Source organism: Cydia pomonella, chromosome 18 (assembly GCF_033807575.1).
Source record: "Cydia pomonella isolate Wapato2018A chromosome 18, ilCydPomo1, whole genome shotgun sequence".
Lineage (NCBI taxonomy): Eukaryota > Metazoa > Arthropoda > Insecta > Lepidoptera > Tortricidae > Cydia > Cydia pomonella.
The window spans coordinates 12,118,602-12,139,522 of record NC_084720.1 but is presented as its reverse complement, the minus strand read 5'-3'; the positions used below and the strand labels follow the sequence as shown (position 1 = coordinate 12,139,522).

At 35.7% G+C, this 20,921-nt stretch overlaps 1 protein-coding gene across 3 annotated transcripts in view; it reads left to right on the top strand.

Moving 5' to 3' along the window:
* Positions 1–20,921, top strand: part of LOC133527487 (membralin) — a 134,966-nt gene that overhangs the window by 6,982 nt on the left and 107,063 nt on the right. For all 3 annotated transcript variants that reach the window (XM_061864512.1, XM_061864513.1, XM_061864511.1), the window contains exons 6-7: positions 2,497–2,587; positions 13,213–13,270. In XM_061864512.1, the coding sequence (XP_061720496.1) occupies positions 2,497–2,587; positions 13,213–13,270 (149 nt within the window). The remainder of the gene's footprint in view (positions 1–2,496; positions 2,588–13,212; positions 13,271–20,921) is intronic.

Below are 20,921 nucleotides of genomic sequence, written 5' to 3'. Positions count from 1 at the left end.
TCTTCTGGAAAGTTATTAACGAAAAACTTCACTATTTCAAGTGTTTTATCTAAGGTGTATTTTTCTGCTAAGCTGTATTTTTCTATGTAGGGGAGAGTCGACTATATTGTATCGCCGGTTAAATCGTACCACTTAAGGCACCAAACAGTGCTCCAATGGAATTAAGCTCAATAATATAATCAGATATGGCATAAGACTACATACGAACGAAAGAGAGAAAAAATATGATTTTCGTCGGACTTCATCTTACTTTTAATGTGTGTTCGTAATACCATAACTTGTGATCTAGATAAGTTAAAAATACCAAATTAATAGTATATCTAACTAAGAATATATTTAAACGGGTTTATTTCGTAGGTGTTAAACTTGTCTAATATTTATACTTTTATTTTCATCAATTAAAAAAAAGATCTAGTCGTTTAAATCGTATTATACCTAGCATACTGGCATATGTACTATTAAACGACCAAGTATTTTTGAGTCGTATAAGTATGATTTCGGATTCTGATAAGTGATAATAAATATTTGTTCTTTAAACCTAAAATAAGCAATAAACTTGCTAAACGATATAACAATATACGATGGCAGTGCTTCCGAAAAAATGCATTTTGACTATATTCATTTAATCCCAGAATGCTGAGTTTCATAATGAATGTAGCCAAGATACTGAACTTTTAAATTCACAGTAAATCACATTTGTAACTACCTACATAAACAACATATCTACGTTTAAGTAAAAACTGGTACGATATAACGACTCTCCCCTATACCCCCGAGCAGTTTGGAAACTACAGCAATACAAGGATAAAGGTGAAATTCTGATGTCAACTACTTTCCACAGCCATGCTTTAGTTATACTTAGAATTTCTATCAAAAACGACTGATTGACAAAATGAAATATCGACCTGTATCGATCCTCAGTACTACAAAAATTAGTAATACTCGTAGTAAAAAAAGTAGTAATTTTTTATATATTACCAAATTTTTATGACTTTATGGTTAGATATGTATATCTCGAATTGCATTTTATTTATAAATAATGGTTAAAAAAGTCATAATTAACAAGTAACGACAGAAGAAACCTTCAACTAAAAAATCTTTTAAATGAAATGAATTCTACACTAAGCCTAAAATAAACCCCCCCTGCATCGTACCTGGCCTAAAGGTCCACATAATGCCTGTGCAGCTTTCCCCCGCTGAACGGCTATGGAGACCTGTTGGACCAAGTACGACCCAGAACCAGAATCACCACCCCTCTCCCGCAAACCCGCTTCCCGCTTTTATTTATATCCTTGCAACATTTCGTATTTATGTTTGACTTGCTTTGCTTATCCATGATTTATGCCGATATTTAAACAAACATTTATTATATTTAATTTTGTCAATCCTCGTTCTTGCAAGAAAAAGTTTGAGGTATAGGTAGCTATAGCCCAAGTTTTGTTTTCATAAAAAGCTTAGATTCAGAGAAAAAAGCGAAATTCTCCAGGATGCAACACACATCCCAAGATGGCGGCGGTTTCTCAAGATCCCCACGTCAAACGAACGGGACATAAAAACGGCACTACTAGTTTTATTTACATTCAGACCATATTTTGGGACTTTACGAGATATTGACCTTTGTCCCAGTTCGATTGTAATGTAAATATATCGTGACTTTACGCACAACTTTGTCTCAAGATCCTAGTAGGTAAAGATCGTCACTTGGGACCTCTTTACAAGTTGCCTAAATTCGTTCTGCGCGAGTTTCTGCGTTGTTCCGACCGGGATATGACGTTCAAGTCTTCGGAGGCCGAATATTCGGCAAAACGTGTATTTTGAGTCACATTTATTATTTATATATATTTTTGTTTTAATAGTATTAAATTCCGCACAATAACGCCTGATTCTTTCTATTAACTGGTCAAATCTAGACTATGATAAAAATAAGTTTTTTTGACAAGAACTCCATTTGTGATACAAGCTTTTATCGTTGACTGTTGTGTGTTTTTCTTTCAATAGGCAACTAATTACTCACGGAGACAATTCTAACAAACCCAAACACAATTAGGTTGCGTTGTTTTATCACAGAGTTCCTATGGCTATCTTCTGTGTCCATCAACAGATCAGCTCCATGGTATCATCATATTGCCCTTTCACCCAATTTACACACGTACATATGTGAAGTTTCAGCTCAACCGAACAATGGGAAGTGGGTTTAATTTAGCTTGCAAGATTTGACCCGCACATTCATATAAACATTGCAAGTTAAAGAAAAGCTTGTAATAAAATTATTTGCAATCAACAAATGCTCATCATTTATTTTATAACAATTTCCCAAGTAAACATTTTAAATATCACCTATAAATATGATGGTCTGCGGTACATTTTCACTGTGTGATTTTTCTTTATAACTAGTTGTGACATGTATTCAGTTTTTGGCCGAATTACGCAATGTTCGGCAAAGTGGCCGAATACGCTGAACGAATAATATAATGAAATGTCATGTTTCATCAACAGGAATGTGATCACCGGCGAGCACTACCGCTTCGTTTCGATGCTGACGGCCCGGAGCTCCTACATTGCAGCGTTTTTCATCATGCTCGTGTTTGTAAGTACTGCATTCAAATATCATTTAATTAGTGTGATCTTTATGGAAAAACTTTTTTTAACAAACAGTGACACTAGGGTCCTACTCCCACACTGCGCAATAGATAGGTAAGAAAACTTGAATATTAGCCTACTTTTTGTGTAAATAGGCCACAATTAAAGTTTTATGAAAGAAATTTGTTAACCTTTTAACGGCCCAGATTTAAAAGAAAAATACACCATTGGTGCTAAAAATTCTGCATAACAAAAAAAAACAAAAAGTACATACATTTATTACCGTTTACATTAGAATCTTGTGTTATACCAAAGAGAATTTGAAATAAAGGTGGATTGTCAAAGAAAAAAAGAAGCTGGCAGTAAATTTACTGCGGATACAAAGTTTACTTTGACAATCCACTTCTATTTCAAATTCTCTGGGTAGACCGATATTAAAATGGTGTCCGTAGATAGGCACTTACCCCCTTATTCATAAACGTTTACTAAAGTTATGATGCCGCTAATTATCGTTTGTCCCTTTCCATCATACCAATATGTCGGAAAGGGACAAACGATGATTAGTGGCAGTTATGGCAGTTAACATCTTTTTACACCGAGCTCCTACTCTTACGGTCCTATAAATTACCTGCAATTAAATTTAAATCATTATTAAATGCAACAGAGTTGCGTTTGTTTTGTTTCATTTGATTTTAAAATATATACCTATTTTTCTTGAATGGTGAGCCTGGGTGGATCTGGATTCACGGATCTTCCCATACATTTTGGATTCGTCGTGCAACCCTAGGTGGGCCTCTACAGGATAAGTGATCAAAATTCCGTATTATTTTAGTTAATTTTGATATTTACGCCATCTCGAGTCGAGTAGTGAAAGTTTTTGATTACATAGGTTCGATGCGAAAAGGAGCAGTGACGCCCTCTTGTGCTAAGCGTCACCTAGTGTGCAGTAGCGGTACTCTTGACTTAGCGTGAAGTCTTATCTGTCCTTTTTGCTTTACCACCTAACAGTATTTATCTGCGAAAGATGGCGCTGTCAGTCTTGTTTCTTATATTTTACCGTACATAAATAAGCTTAGAGTGCTCACTCCATATACCGGTATCCTTAAATAAATAAATAATAAGTTAAAATGTGAACAAAAAACAATTGTTTTAATTAATAAGGATTTACGCAAAGTAACGTCTGATTCTATAAATTAAATAATCTATTGAGTCTGTGTTTGGTAAATTGTATTAGGTATTAATAAGTTAAAAAACTCGCTTAAAAGTTAATTCAACCACAGGGCCAAACAGAAAAATGTCAAGGTCTCATATGTATTTTCACGCCTTCAAGGGTTCATTTTCAACAAGTAGTGGAGCTACTATTGACTGTTTAGGCTGTGCGTGGTTTGTGACTACCTACTAAGTATTGGGAAATATATACAAGGTGGCCAAAAAATATGTCCATTCCCGTTGTCAGGGAGGTTTTGAGCTTGTACTGAGCAACTTTTACTATGGGACCAACCCAAAAATCGTGAAAAAAAATTCTGGCTGTTTCATACATTATACCTGGCCGATTTTCTATGGGAGGGTGAAAAATTTTTTCGCGATTGCGGGGTTGGTCCCATAGAAAAAGTTGCTCAGTATAATCCCAAAACCACCCTGGCAACGGGAATGCACATATTTTTTGGCCACCTTGTATATTAAATGCTTTCCAATAACTTATATGCCAGCCTTCATTGCGACAGCAAAGCTTTGAGACGATACCTGTTAATTAATCTGACGCCAGTAGTGCGTTAGCGTGTGGCAACGTTGCCTTAGTATAGCTAGTTTTACTAACATCTATGTGTGAAAGGCTTCCTGAGGCTAGCTTTGTGCGATTGAAGCTTCTAATTAGATGCATCAAGATTGTGGGTAGGGACAGGGTTGAGCAGATTAAGTGTCTTAGTTTCACATAGCCGTTCAATTAAAACAAATATTCAGATTTCAATTTTGTTGTGTTTTTATTTTAAATATACACAAAACTAGTACATAAGCTTAAATCACTCTCCCTGTATTTGTGTAAATAACTACATAATATCTGCATTCTCATATAAAACGAGTTACATGCGGCACGCATTACCTTATCCGGAATATCTTCCCATATCTTTAGCAATCGGTGCTTGAATGAATTTACATTCATGTCATGTGTACACCCAATCTTGCTAAGCATATATCCTTATATTGAAAAATCCAACGGATTCAAGTCTGGTGAAGAAGAAAGCCATTCTTGCCAAGGTTTGAAGCCTCTAAAATTCGTTCAACGCCAGTCTTGAGTGCGTTTGGCTTTGTGAGATGGGCATTGTTTTGTTGAAAACAAAAATAATCATTTCCATATAATGTTCGGGCATGTTCTAGCAAATGGCCTTGCAATACGTTCTGAATATAGTACTCTTGATTAATTTTGACTCCTAGATATCGCACCTCATACCAAAAGATCGATAACTAAACGACATGTTAAAATTGACGTTTATTTCGATTCCGCTGTGGTCCCAATAAGATCTATCTACATATTTCGAACGTCAAAGTGACATTGGTTGCCCGAATCGAGCTGCTTCTGTCAATTATACGACATACATATGATATCAAAATGAGAACTTATCTAAACCGGAACTTATCGTTATCGACTCTCAACGAAACGCTATGAATACGATCATTCTGAACACCTTGCAATTGGAACATTTTTTAATCGAAAAAATTACGTCATTGCCTTCGTGCTAGCAATTCCCTGCATTTTCCCTCTAGCTTTTTTTCTGGCATCTGTTAATCCACGATTTTTTTTGTAGGACTTCCTAGATCATATCGTCATATACGAATCATTGTTCGTCGTGATATTTTCATATCATTTGCGAGCTTGCTTTTGCCAGTCGCACTTTGGGCTGGATTTCGCCAAATTTCTCAATATTTCCTACATCAGGTAAAACCGCTTTTGTTACAGACCGTTTTCAGTTATTTCGAAGAAACTCTAAAACCTAATGGGTGCTTTATTATTTTTCTGGGCCAGTAAGCCTATAGTATGTAAAACGAAGTTAAATCGACTAGGAACATAGGTTTAAATAAATGTGTAAGTGATATATAAAAAAATGTTTTTTTACTGGTAAAACCATGTATGTACCCGATTCTCTTATTTAAATCAGCTTTTTATTGTAAATGAACCACAGCCCGGGTAAAATTGATTATAAGTAGGTACTAACAATGATAATATAATGTTCAGGCGGGCATAAGTATTATGATATTTTATAATTATTTTATAAAAATACGAGCTTTCAAACTTTAAAACCGCATAATAGGACGATATGGTTTTCGGCTAAATGTGGGCCTGAATCGAGAACACCCCGCCGTATTGTTGAACCGCTTACTGGTTCGCGATATGAACCTTATATACAAGCGTACGTAAGGTTTATTTCGCAGTATATTAAAGGACATATCTAAATATTTCAGCTTTCTAAGTACCTATCTCACATGGGCGACAATTTTTCTCGTTTATTGGTGAAAATAAAAGTAAAGCAAAAGATGAAGCTGACGCCTAGAAGCCATAAAACTCAACAAATTGACTATTTAAAAATATATAGGTATATATCGAGTAAAAAAATACATTATAAAATAAGAAAATAAGTGTTCCGTGAACAAAGTTTTGTACGGAAAACTAAAAAAAGCGGCCAAGTGCGAGTCGGACTCGCCCATGAAGGGTTCCGTACATTTATGACGTATTAAAAAAACTACTTACTAGATCTCGTTCAAACCAATTTTCGGTGGAAGTTTGCATGGTAATGTATATCATATATTTTTTTTAGATTTTTCATTCTGTTATTTTAGAAGTTACAGGGGGGGGGGGACACAAATTTTTTCACTTTGGAAGCGTCTCTCACGCAAACTATTGAGCTTAGAAAAAAATGATATTAGAAACCTAAATATCATTTTGGAAGACCTATCCATAGATACCCCACACGTATGGGTTTGATGAAAAAAGATTTTTTGAGTTTCAGTTCTAAGTATGGGGAACCCCCAAAATTTATCGGTTTTTTTCTATTTTTGTGTATACATCTTAATGCGGTTCATAGAATACATCTACTTACCAAGTTTGAACAGTATAGCTCTTATAGTTTCGGAAAAAAGTGGCGGTGACATAATCGGACAGACAGACGGACATGACGAATCTATAAGGGTTCCGTTTTTTGCCATTTGGCTACGGAACCCTAAAAACGATATAAGACTAAGACAGTTAATATGCCCATACCCTGTATCTCTTTCCAATCGGAAAATTAAGATTTGTTAACTTATTAATGAATTATTGTGATATCTGTTATTAAAATCTTATACCTTTAAACGAGTAATTCTTGTATATATATTTATATTTATACATTTCAGGGATCTCTGAAATGGCTCTAACGATTTTGATGAAATTTGCTATATGGTGGTTGTAGGCGACGCACCTTTTTAGAAGATGTTTACTTTTTATACGTTTTTATATTTTTGAATTCTATTGTTTTATTGTTGATTTATGTTCTTTTTTACATTCTGTATTGTGCATTCTTCTTCGTTTCCAACGAATAAAGTACTATCAATGAACCAAAAAAAAGTATAAAAAGTAAAGGGGTTTTCGGGGGCGAAAAATCAATCTAGCTAGGTCTTATAGAATAGGATAGAAATACATTTATTGTAAAAACATACAGCTTATCTCTGGGAAAACGCGTATTTTTGAGTTTTTTTTATGTTTCCCGAGCAAAGCTCGGTCTCCCAGATATTTGACATTTAACCATAACTCAACCCGCACGATCATATCAGACCGGGTGGTAAAAAGGTTTAGAAATTTGGAAATAGGCCAATGTAATGAAGTCACATACAATGAAAAAGTATAAGTATCAAACACTTTATTGTACGTAACAAGGCTGGGTAACAACAGATAATATATATTAGAAAGTAGGTAGGTACTTACAAAGGCGAACTAGGGAGATCTCTTTAAGCTAACTTTGAAAAGGTAACCGAAATCTATATATCTAACATCATTACGTACTATAAAATAAGGAGTCTGAGAGCCAAAGCATTTTCAATTTATTTTTAAGCGACGGTATTGATTGGTACTCGCACTGCTTGAGTACGCCTTGCACAAGGAGCGGCACGACAGTATCTCGCCGCGAGATAGACTACCCGTTCCTCTCTAATTAATACAGTTAGAAAAAGAAGTGTAATCGCGCCGCTCCTGATCTAGGCCTACTGAGGAGGTGGTAGCTTGTTAACGTGACAGTGCACTGTGAACGATTTGTCATGTGATCGGTGTTTGTGAGGCAGGATAAAGAGGGAAAGATCAATGCTAGAGCGAAGTTAGTGGCCACTATAATCTGCCAGAAACTTACTGCAGATGGAGAAGAGTTAATGAACAGCACTTTAAACGCTTTATGTCATAAACACAAACATCACTCAAACGCCAATCTCCCGGGTGCAAGCAAGCTAATGTAAACCTTACTCGAAACTGTGAAGGTTACTTTGACAGCGTCCGTCATAACACCTATAGTTGTCCTTGGCGCTATGGACACCACGAGTAACGACGGCGTTCTTGGCGTTCAGTATGGAGACAAAAAATCTTCATGTAAAATGGCGCTGATATTTTCATATCTAACATGGCCGTTGTATGTGGCTTCTCTCCACCTTGCAATACTTACCAAAAGAAGGTACTTAGTCTGTAGGAAGTTCACAAACCTCTTTGTAAGCCAGCGTTTTAAAAATATATTTATACGAACTTATTGTCAGTGTCTTAGAGGCATTTAAATATACGAGTATATCTTTGGAACGTTGGTTGACTTGTAAAGATTATTCTCTACTGTACCCATAAGTACCGACCTAATGTATCGACACATTATTCCGACGACCGGCTTGGCCTAGTGGGCAGTGACCCTGCCTACGAAGCTGATGGTCCCGGGTTCAAATCCTGGTAAGGGCATGTATTCGTGTGATGAGCATGGATATTTGTTCCTGAGTCATGGGTGTTTTCTATGTATTTAAGTATTTATACATATTTATGTATATGTCGTTGTCTAAGTACTCTCAACACAAGCCTTATTGAGCTTACTGTGGGACTTAGTCAATGTGTGTAATATTGTCCTATAATATTTATTTATTTATTATTTTATTTATTTATTATAATGTGCAATGGATGTTGATAAAGTTCTAAAGTGCCAAGAAAATTCCCGGTACTGGCTTAAGTTCCATTTTACTATAATAAAGCGATTTCCATTTTGTTATAAAAAATCTTTTTCAGAACGAAAATTGTAATTTGTATTCACAGAACCGTACGCTGCGTTATTCCGATCCTTGCGATTTAGTACAGACTTTTTTTAACTATTTGTATGCGTGTATGGCACAGGCACATATGAAAATCTGATACAACGTTTTTTAAGCGTTTCGAGTGTGGCAAAATCGTGATGAAGCAAAAGTGTAAAAATCGAAATCAGAAAAAGTAATTTAGCCACACACACGCCAACACGGATGTCAGATGAATTAATAGGTTTCGCTAGTCGCGCAGGGCCGCCACTAAAATCATGTTACAGTTCAGACCTAGAGGACAACCCATACAGGTATATCAAAACACACGGATATCAGAACTTATTGTTTCACAACAATTCTTTCTTCAATTGGGATTTCTTTGTGAACATACAGACGATATCATGTTCAATTAAGTAATTTTAGCTTAGCGATTAAGTTTAGTTTTTAATTAGTTTTATATTTACTTTTTTTTGTATTTCCATGAAATAAATAAACCCTTATCAATTCGAAAACAAAATGTTTCGCTAGGAGCGGCCCTACTCAGTTTTGACTAATCCATACAGCGACATCAAAATAAACGAATATTAACAAAAAAAACGTAAACGTCTATAAAAAATCCGCTACTGGTTGTTTCAGCACCGATGTTTTGTATTAATTTATTATTATTTGTATGTGACAGGGTGTGTGTGAAGAAGGGACAAAGTTTTTACCAGCATTCTAACTAAATAAATAAAATTTGAAGGAATATTCTGGCCTAAAAATACGTGTAGGTTATAAGTAAGTTGGCCATGAACATGCTATCACGAATATCAGCTCAATTAATAAGTATCGTTAGGTACGGCCTTCTAACGCCGCTAAGCTAAAGTCACGTTACAATTTTGACCAAGGGGTAGTTTCAATACCGAATGTTTGCGTGTGAAAGAGGGAAAAAAGAAAAAAAACATGCAAAAGTTTTGGCAACAATGTTATTTTATTATTATTCGAACCAAGAAAAAAAATGTTGATTTTTAACTAAATAAATTTGAAAATTGGCCAGTAGCACATTCGAGCACGGGTAACAGATCAATTAATAGGTATCGCTGGGCGCGGCCCTGCACCGCCACTAAAATCACGGCGCTCTCCCCGAGTTACAGTTATTGCTCTTTTACAGCCCTTTCAAACTTTATTACGGCTCCAAATTCCACCTCTGACGCAATGCTGATACGATACGAGCATGTGTTTTTATAAGTCTAAGCAAAGTTTTGGGCGTACTAGGCGTGTTTTTGTAGGTAAGGCTACGATTATATGGATAGTCAACACTGGTTACTTTGACTGCTTGGATAACAATGGCTAAATATTATTGAAATAAATAAAAACTTAGTCTACAGTTAAACCTGCTTAAAAAGATTCTGAAGGGACCGCTTCAAAAATACCTCTTGAGCGGGAAATCGTATTAACCGTTCAAAAATTATATGAAAACAAGTTGTAAGGACCCAGTATAAATGGGGTTAATACGGTGTTAATAATACCCCAAAAAAATTAATAACAGTAGAAGTAGTAGTAAGTTACAATTATGTAATTATACAATACTGCTAACATTTGTTTAGTCAAGAATACTCTTATTGTATTGATTTGTGATAAAAATAATGTAGCAATAACATTATGACATGACTTTGTTTTATATAAATACATTTTACTAATAATAGTAATAATGCTTACCTAATTTAATTGTTTATTTAAGTGGTTTTCGATAAAGGCAATGCGACATTAGGTACATGCACAATCCAGATGTTTGAGCGACATCATTATGCTACAATAGTATTTTTTAGGTGCCCGTTTTTTTTACGTTTCGATATATTTTGTATATTTTATTGAATACACCACAGTATATGTAACTAAGATACTTCATGACAATACAACAAAAACTTCATCATGTTGGCCTTGAATGTTAGTGTAGTTTCATATATAATTATGTATTTACTGTGGCCGCTTTTCTACCCGCTGATGACAATAAAGCAATCCAATCCCGAATCGATAACTATTAAATTTTGCACCACTGACGCATTATATCTGCCACCGCTCGTAGCTCACCTCAATACGTTAGGCGGCAAATCCGATTGGCCGAACGTCACCAAGCAGAGAAATTGCATTAATCAATTGTCAAACGCCGCACGTATTGCGTAAAACATCTCCGGTTTCATGAGCGATGTCAAAGCATAAAGTGAATTTGAGGAATTCCATGCTCTGTCATCCGACTATTTATTATTTGCGCATCACCGTTCAAATAAAGTCCTGCCATATTTTAATAAAGCGAGTTTGCTCTAACACGACAAATTAAAACGTCAAAGTAAACTATGTTATGGATAAATTCCAGCGCGCGATTCTTCACTGCGCATTTCCAATTACATGAAACTGTTCCTAGAAAAATAAAGGATCGAGGCATTAGCCATTGCGCTGCACTAATTAGTTTGATGTAGATCCATCAATAATGAGACGAACTCGACGCTAATAATGTAATAATCCATCTATTCGTGGAATTGTGTATTGATTGCGGAACGGGTAGGTGTTATTACATATTTTCAGTGAGCACAGAATTCAACACTATGTAATATATATCGTAGGGTTCACATATCGTGAATTTGAAACGAACTACCAGATTTCAATGCATAGGTAATAATAGCGAATGAAATTTAATAATATCCCTTTAGTAGAAATCGGCAACTTGAACGTAATTAAGTTTTTGGACATAATTACAGTTCGTAATCAAATATATAAATGTCAAAACATTAAAGGTTTAAATTAAATATACATATATTATATACACCTACGCTAAAATGCTTTAGTTAATAAGAAACTAGTAAGCGCTCACTCAAAGGTTAAACGGGTTGAAGTTATGTCGTTCATAGTGCTTCATCAAGGAAACACCGTATAGCAATCGGGCAACAATTTCGAACTCGCGAGTTTTGGAAACAACAAAGTGCTCTAGGTAGCGGCTGATCGATCACCGTTGGGGGCGATAATAAAAGCAGGAGCCCACATATTAACCGCGGCGGTTTTAATATTAACTACGCGAGCTTTTTACTTTACGGTGGCCGTAAAACTAACTTGCCGTTGGCTGGATTACGTCCGGCCCATTGCTTGCTGGACCACGCTCCGTCGGCTTGCTCTTCGCACTGCACTGCCCCTGTTCAACGAAAATACTTTCGCTGCGAAAACTTACATATTGCACCTGGACATGGACAAATTGCCGGCCGCCATTTTCAGGGCGTGCTGCTTTTGGTTGACTGGCGTTGATCAACTTGCGCTTTGGAGCTTTTTTAATACACTACGTTCACGTTTAAACTCACATATTGATGAAAAGTCCCTATACGAACCTAGCCGAATGACTATCTTATTTATACCTATATTTTGTATACTAGCTAAAATATCATATAGGTAGTCTAAGAAGTTGTAGTCCAACAGTAGTTTATTTTAAGTTGTATAATCGATCCTTTCGTCTATTAAACTTCCATGGTCAGCACTCGGCAAGCAGAAATTAGTAATAGTGCGGAGCGTTTCTTATTAGAAAGTTCAATTCGAAGTCATTGCGTAGAATCACGTACGTAGAGGTAGGGTCGGCGTCGCCGGAGCGCTATCAATCTTTTCGCCACATCATTTGCTCCCCGGGCGGCATCGGCGATTGAATTTCATTAACGAAACGCTTAGTGCAGATTGAATCCATTTAAGTAACAGTACGATACCTAAATATTGTTTTATGCAGCGCCGTGTTGCTACGAAAGTCTCTGGAATCCTCCAGTATGCGTCCAATTTAATTGTCTGCGGTCAACCTCCCCTTACGGGCATTAGGTCTTTTATTGCAGTGGAGTTTTATTATATTGTTTTATAATTAACGAAAATGAGTTTGTGAAATTAAAATGTTAGAAATGAGAATATCAGCTTAAACAAATAATAAATACATACATATTATAGGACAATACACAAATTGACTAAATACTAGCTTATTAGAGGCTATTCTGGAAATGCATTCCGCGATAATGATTTACTGAAACGTTGTTCGCTTGAAGTTAATAAAAGTAAATATGTCAATAATCGCGGACAAACATACATACAAACAAACGGGTCAAACTGAGAACGTCCTTTTTTTTGAAGGCGGTTAAAAACATCACTTGTCGTAAAGCGAGCTGCAAAATTGCATGGACACATTCCTTAATAAAGAATTCCTTCATAAATTAGCCATGTACTATATTGCAGTTGGTTGAACCTTGAAATGACTGTTGTACCTAAACATTAACTTCTAAGTAGCGTATTAAAAAAATACCTTAGGTTTATATTGAATCCTTGTGAATATTTTGTAAAGTATAATATTTTTTCTTACAGACGGTGTCCATATCTATGCTGCTCCGTTACGCTCACCACCAGATCTTCGTTTTTATAGGTAAGTTCTTATTCAATTAAGTTACCTTAACTAAGCTGTTCTATTACAGAAAATTCTTTAAAATCCTGAAACCCGCTTCTCGAAAACCTAATTTACAGACACAGGATTTTTATTATTATGATGATTTGATAATCGCATGTCTTAAACATGTTTTGGTTGCGCCTTCCGGACCTACATTTTCGAAATAATTCTGCTATACAAAATTGTTGTTGTGGTACAATCATACATTTAATTACTTTATAATTTAAAAGAATATAAAATAATAATATATATATATATTTTTTCTTTTTTATAATTTACTTTGCCATTTAGTTTCCTCAAACGTACCCACGTTAACGGAATGTATATGCACGTATTTTTATTATGTTGGTAAGTATTTTTGCTTAACCATTTCATCGAAACAAATACGAGAGAAATCCTACAATAATTATGCTTTTATATAAAGTCTCTCAAAGTTTAAGTATAAATCTGACGTAGGGCATCTCCGTCGAGTTCTTGAAGACTTCTTAGTGCCGTTTCTGTTATAAAAATGGCAATTATGGCCTGTTAGAATTAATTCGGTGAAAAATACTCGAGTCGTGAGCCGGCTCAGCGGCAATCTCTTTGTAATAACAACAATTGCGAATAGCGCCCGCGGCTCGCCCCACCCGCCCTCCACTTGTACTGAAAAATAAAAATATCATGGGTCGGATTTACCTAGCGCCCCCCCCCCCCCCCCACTTTGATCCGTCGACAATTAGCTAGATAGAGATAATTTTTTTTCTTCCCTATTTGCTCGGTACCGGTACGGATAAGTGTTTTCCGGTGATTGTTCTGATTCTGCTTTCAGAATAGAGTATTCCGTGGAAAAATATAATCCTTATTCGTGTTAATCATTAGAGATTGCTTCATTTGTAAATCGCAACCAAGGCAGTCCGCGTGAAAATACCGAATCCAGTATGTAGTCATTATATTGTTATCGATAAGCTCTTTACGATATCCGGGAATCACGCGACGCTAGCTCGCATTATTTAGTACGCTCTTAGCTCGCGTTGAGATATTCATATAATTTTCTTGACGACATGTGCGCTGTCACGATAAAATGAAACCCATGATTGACCCAACGCATGATTTGTAGAAATGCGTGCCGCGTCGCCTGCGTCGATCTGTACTTTAATTTGAAGGGAACTGAAATAAAACTTAGCCGTGTACTGCAGTGGGTTGCAACTTGCAAGGTTTTAGGGCGATTGTTTAGGTTTAAACTCATTAATATCACATTGAGCAAGATTTGCACTGGGCTTCCAACGTATAAAATACCATCAGAAGGAATGGTAATTAATACATTCTTAAATAAAGCTCTAATAAATAAGAACATATATTATCGGTAAAATTAATATACACTACTTTATAAAAATCCACTTGATATGACTTTAGTAAATCAGATCCTGGCTTCGTTTGTCGAATAAGCTATTCACAACTGACGATATAGAAGGAAGGTAAATCTTTTCAATGGGATTCAGTTGGTATCTATGGCGACCCATCCGTGCTTAAATAGAATTCGCGAAAAACCGTACCAACAAACGGGTAGAGGTCCCGAAAATATCGAGTAATCCTGTTCCTGCGATTTTTTCGTTAATCTCTGTTTGTTGTCGAGTAGGTACTCGAGATTAGAGAGAGCTTATTGAAAATATTTTCAGTGTAGTACTCTCATGCAAAACGGGAATGTGGAGCGGGGTAATAAAACACTTATGATCGAGAGCTTGGGGCCCTCAGCGAAACCGGGGTCGTTGTGTCTTGGACATTCATCGGATTAGTTATTGTGTCCGATCGTATTGAGCTCTCACGCGCACCTTTGTATCGTTTAATACCATTGATAATATTAATGCTTTGCGCTCTAAAGCTTTGTGCAAAATTCTTCAATACAACCACAGCTATGTCCTACAAATAAAGGTGTAAGAGGGAAAGGAGATTACGATTTGAAAAGTATTTTCACACAAACGCGAGACCCGCGTTCGTTCTTTGACGATTTCGAATATAATATTTTTCATCTTTTGAAAGATCAGTCTTGCTAAGTTTATACGAAGCTTCTCTCAATTACAAAATATATTTGAAAAGAAATATCTTATATCTCTTATATCACTTAGTACGCAAATTAAGCTTAGAAACAAATTAAAAGTGGAAAAATTCATTGTTTGGATCCGGAGGTCGTGGGTTCAAGTCCCACACTACAGTGAATTTTTCCACTTTTAATTTGTTTCTAAGCTTAAGCTATTAATAGCATCGTTCGCAAACGTAATGCTGGATACAAAATTAATCGAAATTTCGATTTCAATTTTATTTATTTCAATAGACAACATAGATCCATAATGGTTAGTAGTAATATTTAAGAATAAAACTAAGTGTCATTTATTAGGCAAAGGCCTCCCTCTTATTCTTCCACGTGTCCCTATCCTTGGAAGTCTCCCACCAGTCTCTGTCAGAGGCGTCAAGTTCGTCCCGCCATCTCCGACAGGTCATCCGGCATACGGCAGACGTGCCCTGCCATTTGAGCTCAGCGGCAGTTTCAGCTACATCAGTTTCAGTCTTGGAGCGTAGTATTGTATATTTAATGCGATCGGTTAACTTCACGCTCAGAATACTACGCTCCATAGCTCGCTGACAAACCTTAAGTTTGGTTTTTTGAACATTTGTCAAAGACCAAATCTGTGCTCCGTAGGTGAGGATGGGGAGAATGCACATGTCCATGAGTTTTCCTTTTAGTGATATAGGGAGGTTTCCCTTTATGTGCTCCTTTATGGATCAAAAGCTCCTCCAGGCATTCTCGGTCCATCTTGCAACTTCTTTATCTTGCCGCGCCTGGAAGGAGACTATTTGGCCCAAGTATACATATGTACATATATACTCATGGACATATTTTATTTCGCCCCCGTCGACTTCTACTCCTATGGTGCACTATTGGTCATGAGCTTAGTCTCTGACATATTCATTGTCAACCCAACCTCAAGGCTTGCTCTGCTTAGGTCCTGCAGCATGACGCGGAGCTTCCTAGCTGAAGATGAGAACAGGACAATGTCGTCGGCGAAACGTAGATTTGTTAACTGTCTAAAGTCGACGTCAATTCCTTTATGCTCCTATCCTGCCGCCAGCTTCCTGAACACCTGTTCAAGGGTACTATTGAACAACTTAGGTGTCAGGGGATCGCCTTGCTTGAGCAAATAAACTACTTGAATACTTGACGCTTTTGTTTATGTTAAAGGACGGTCCGGGAGACTGTAGTTTGATACAGGCGGTGCTGGAGGCATAGATGTTGCGGATTAGGTGAACATAAATGTAGGTTCTATGCCTGGGTCCAGCAATGCGGCAAATATGGATGTATGGGTTATACTGTTGAAAGCTTTATTATAATCTACGAAGGCCAAATAAAGAGGAATGCCGATTGCATGGTATTTTTCAATTATCTGGTTCAGGGTTTATAGGTGGTCTGTGGTAGAAAGTCCTGGTCGGAACCCGGCCTGTTCGGGAGGTTGATTGCTACCTAATTTACCAGCAATGCGACGTTCAATTACTTTAAAAAACGTTTTGTAGAGGTGCGAGACAAGGCTAATGGGTCTATAATTATTGATATCCAATTCATTGCCTTTCTTGTGTAGTAAAATGATGTTTGAGTGGCAGAACTTCTCAGGGAATTTTCAGATTTCAAAATAGAGTTGAAAAGATTAGTGATATGTGGTAAGAGTGTAGGTTCTCCTATTTTCAGTATCTCAGTCGTCATGCCGTCCTCACAAAGGCCTTTCCCGTATTTCATCTTTGCGAGAGCAAGATGAACCTCGTGGCCAGTTATGGGTGGGATGGAATCAAGACAGGAATAATTGAAGGTAGATTCACATGCGTGAACTAAATTTTTGTCGGAACACAACTGTTTATAAAAAAAAGTGGCGGTGACATAATCGGACAGACAGACGGACATGACGAATCTATAAGGGTTCCGTTTTTTGCCATTTGGCTACGGAACCCTAACTAGTACATATGTATGTTACTTTCTCCCGGCTTCCTTGTTACACACCTCTATCATCGCGTAAGCAAGTTACCCAAGTGTTAGTAGTACAAAAACAAAACGCAAAGCATAGTTAGTACGCAAATTAATTGAAATGGCTTGAGATGTTTTTAAAGTAACAAATCATAAAATACCGACGTATCAATATCATTGCGTGCTAATTAACATAGTTATAAAAATAATAACGTTTACTTTACATAAAAAAATGTCTAACAAAGAAGTGTATTTACCTTACTTTAATTAAAATATTTCCGACATAGAATCCCTTTTTTTGTGCGACTGATGGTGATGATAAATGTTTTTCTAGCTATATCCTTTTTTTCGTGTCCTATAATTTTAAAGAGAGAGTGCTTATTTGTTTCTATCTAATAAAGATAATGTACAATAATCGTGTATGTAGGCCTAACCTAACCATAGTCGGTAGCCGTGGGCAGTCTGTTGTAGTGTTAAATGATTTGGGGTGCAACTTAGTAATGGAGCTATCGGCGCAGTATTCTACGAATAAAATAGTGCTTACGAGTGGTGACTGTGAGACACTGCGGATTCTGTGATGGCTGTAATTTAGCTGAAGCGGTATAACGTTATGGTGAACTACAGTTCAATTGGCATGGTGACAGTAACAAATAATCATGGAAATAGTAGTTTCAAAGAAACATAATATAGATATAATAAAAAAAATGGCCCACTTTCAGTATAAACATTAAGATTAATAATATTTTCAATAAAATAAAAGTGCAAAATTCTCCAATCCGCCATTTTGATTGAAACTCCAATCAGAAGCGAGCCAAACCTTGACGTTTTCACTCCATTATTCTCTCCATATTTCTTAGAGTAGCATATAAGACAACCTCATTGAACGTAATATACGTCCACACCAAAGAGTTTGGATGTAAAAAAATATTTTTATTTCACCATTAAACATTTATTACGTACAAAAAATATTATTACACGATATAAAGTAATTATTTATTTGTTATTACCTATATAAATAAAATGCTATATATATATATATATATATATATATATAAATAAATCTGTCTGAATGGAACTATCTAAAAACTAAAAATAAAAATTAAAAAGTAAAACCGGCGCCCGGGATTTTCACTCAAAATTTTTAGCAAGATCATGCAATATTTACAACAAGAAATATTCACACATTGATTTGTTCCAGCATAAGTGTAATAAATTTGTTTCTGTCATCAAACAAACAAAATAAAATAAAAAAACAAAACAAATCAAAACAAAAAAATGGTAATTCCGTTATCTACTTCGTAGCTCTTAATAAAATTGTAAGCTTGTCTTGTATTGTAATTGTACCTATTATTTGAAATTTCAAAGTCTAAATAAAAATTGTGCTTGTTATTTTCAAAATTCCAAAGTATGCTTGTTATAATTGTTAATCGTGCTCGTGTATTATCTTATTTACTGAAAGTTACTGTTAAATTCAACTTTAAATTAAAAATACCCAAATATTGTACTTTTTTTCGGAGCAAAGGAATTTTGTATTAGCTGTAAGTGGAAACTGTTTTGGCTTATGTTCTAACTTTATCTTGTACCTTATTGTATTATTATGTGCTGTATGTTTCCCAAATAAATAAATTAAATTAAATTAAATTAAATTAAATTTACATGTTAGACACATGTAATAATCTAAAATTACAACCGTGTAACAGTTTTTGTATAAAATGTGTTATTGTGAATAATTATAACTTGTGTGATATATTTATCATCGCTAATCGTAATATATAGTGCTGAAGTATATATCAAAAAGTGGCGCCATTTTTTATATATTTTACAAATTAAACACATATCTGTAAACAAAGTAAACATAAACTGTGGCTACAAAGTTTTCTTTGACAGTCCACCTTTATTTGGTGCGACTAATTTGCATTATGGTATGTAAGTACCTAAAACAAAATAATTAATCTAGATTCAGTCCAAAAACTAAACTACTTTTACTTTACAGTTAAATGGTAGGCCTACAGTCTCACAACACAACCAACAGCGATACGTGCACCGATATGTCCAGCGATATGTGCATTTTGCCACCGATAATAAACACGATATGCTCATAACAGACGAGAGTGGAAATCCAATACTGTCGCGGTCGGGATAATGAATGCAGTACTTGTTAGTCATCATGATCAATATTGTTGGAACCGGGAGGGCTTTGCGATTTAATTGCGGCTAATACCCTTTAAATGATGAATGTTGTACATTGCATAACCATTATCTGTCTTTAGTGGTATTGGCTTCTTTTTTTTGATGTGAAGCGTTATATCGCCGGGGTTACGCACACTTGTAGATGGCATATTACTACTGCTATTGGTACTTTATAAAAATATATTTATACGACTTTATAATAGATATAAGTAAAGAAACTCTGAAGTGTCACATTGGGTTCTATTAGATAAACAGACAACCATGCGCGGACATTATTCAATTTATGCCTAACATTAAATCCTGTGAAAGTTGTCCCTCTGGTTTGTATAAGCTGTGCTCGCATCCACAGAAATTCATATATCAAGAGGCGACAAACTTCCGAATTTATTTTATGAACGCGTATTATACGCTACAGTCACACTAGGCGCATCCACAAAAGAACCGCACTGCGCGGAATGTGTCAAACAGACCACAACTGCGTTGTGGCTCGCTTGATGTTATGACGAATTCATTTTCGCTTATTATTGCCAATGCTGATACTAGCGGCTATATTGCAGTCAATTAGCCGACTTAATTTGAGTTAATTAGTTTCGGTAAAGAATTGATTTAATATGGGAGCCTTTTGTCGCCCTAATTATTAATTTTATGACTTAAAATGCCCTATGCTGAAAGAATTACCGTTAGTAATAAAATAGTTTTATAGAAACGCAAGTCTTGGGTTTGTCTTCATTAACTTTCTTATTATGATTACGGTATTAACATAAGGTATCATGAACAGTACAATTCCGACAGACTTCTAAAAAAATAATAAGCCTATTCTGTTCACTTACCTTAATTAACCGAAAAGGGTTTTATAGAAGGATCCATCCCGGAAAAAAGGCTTTAACATTTGCATAATTAAATATCGGAATTAACTCTGCGATCTTAAGGAGATAATTAAGAGTTATAGGGGAGCCCTGAGGTATTTTTTGCTGACCTATCTGTTTTTACAATCCATTTGGAATTTAACACGGATGTTTTCGATTGTAAGAAGCTTGAGAATTATTATCCTGTCGCTAATGGATAGAATAAAAAATTCGTTTTTATTTTATTCAAGACATTTTCTATCTTGGGATCGCCGAGTTTTAATCCCCAATTATTTTACTGCGAAAATACCTTTAAGTAGCTAAATAAAGTGTGCAAATAATTATGTTAATAGTCGATGTTATTTGAGAAATAAGCCCCTAACTTGACTCGCTAATTATCGTATTTTAGTATAACTTATAAGAAATTCGTTCGAAATAAACAAGACTTATTTTTACCCATGAGATATCGAGAATCGGAAAAACACTGTTGTGACATTTCATGCGTATATCGTTTTGAGTTCATATGTAGGTAATAAATCAAACACGGACATACCCTCTTATAACATCTCAATCGGTTAAAGGTTATCCGTTTGTAGAATGTCAAAAAATT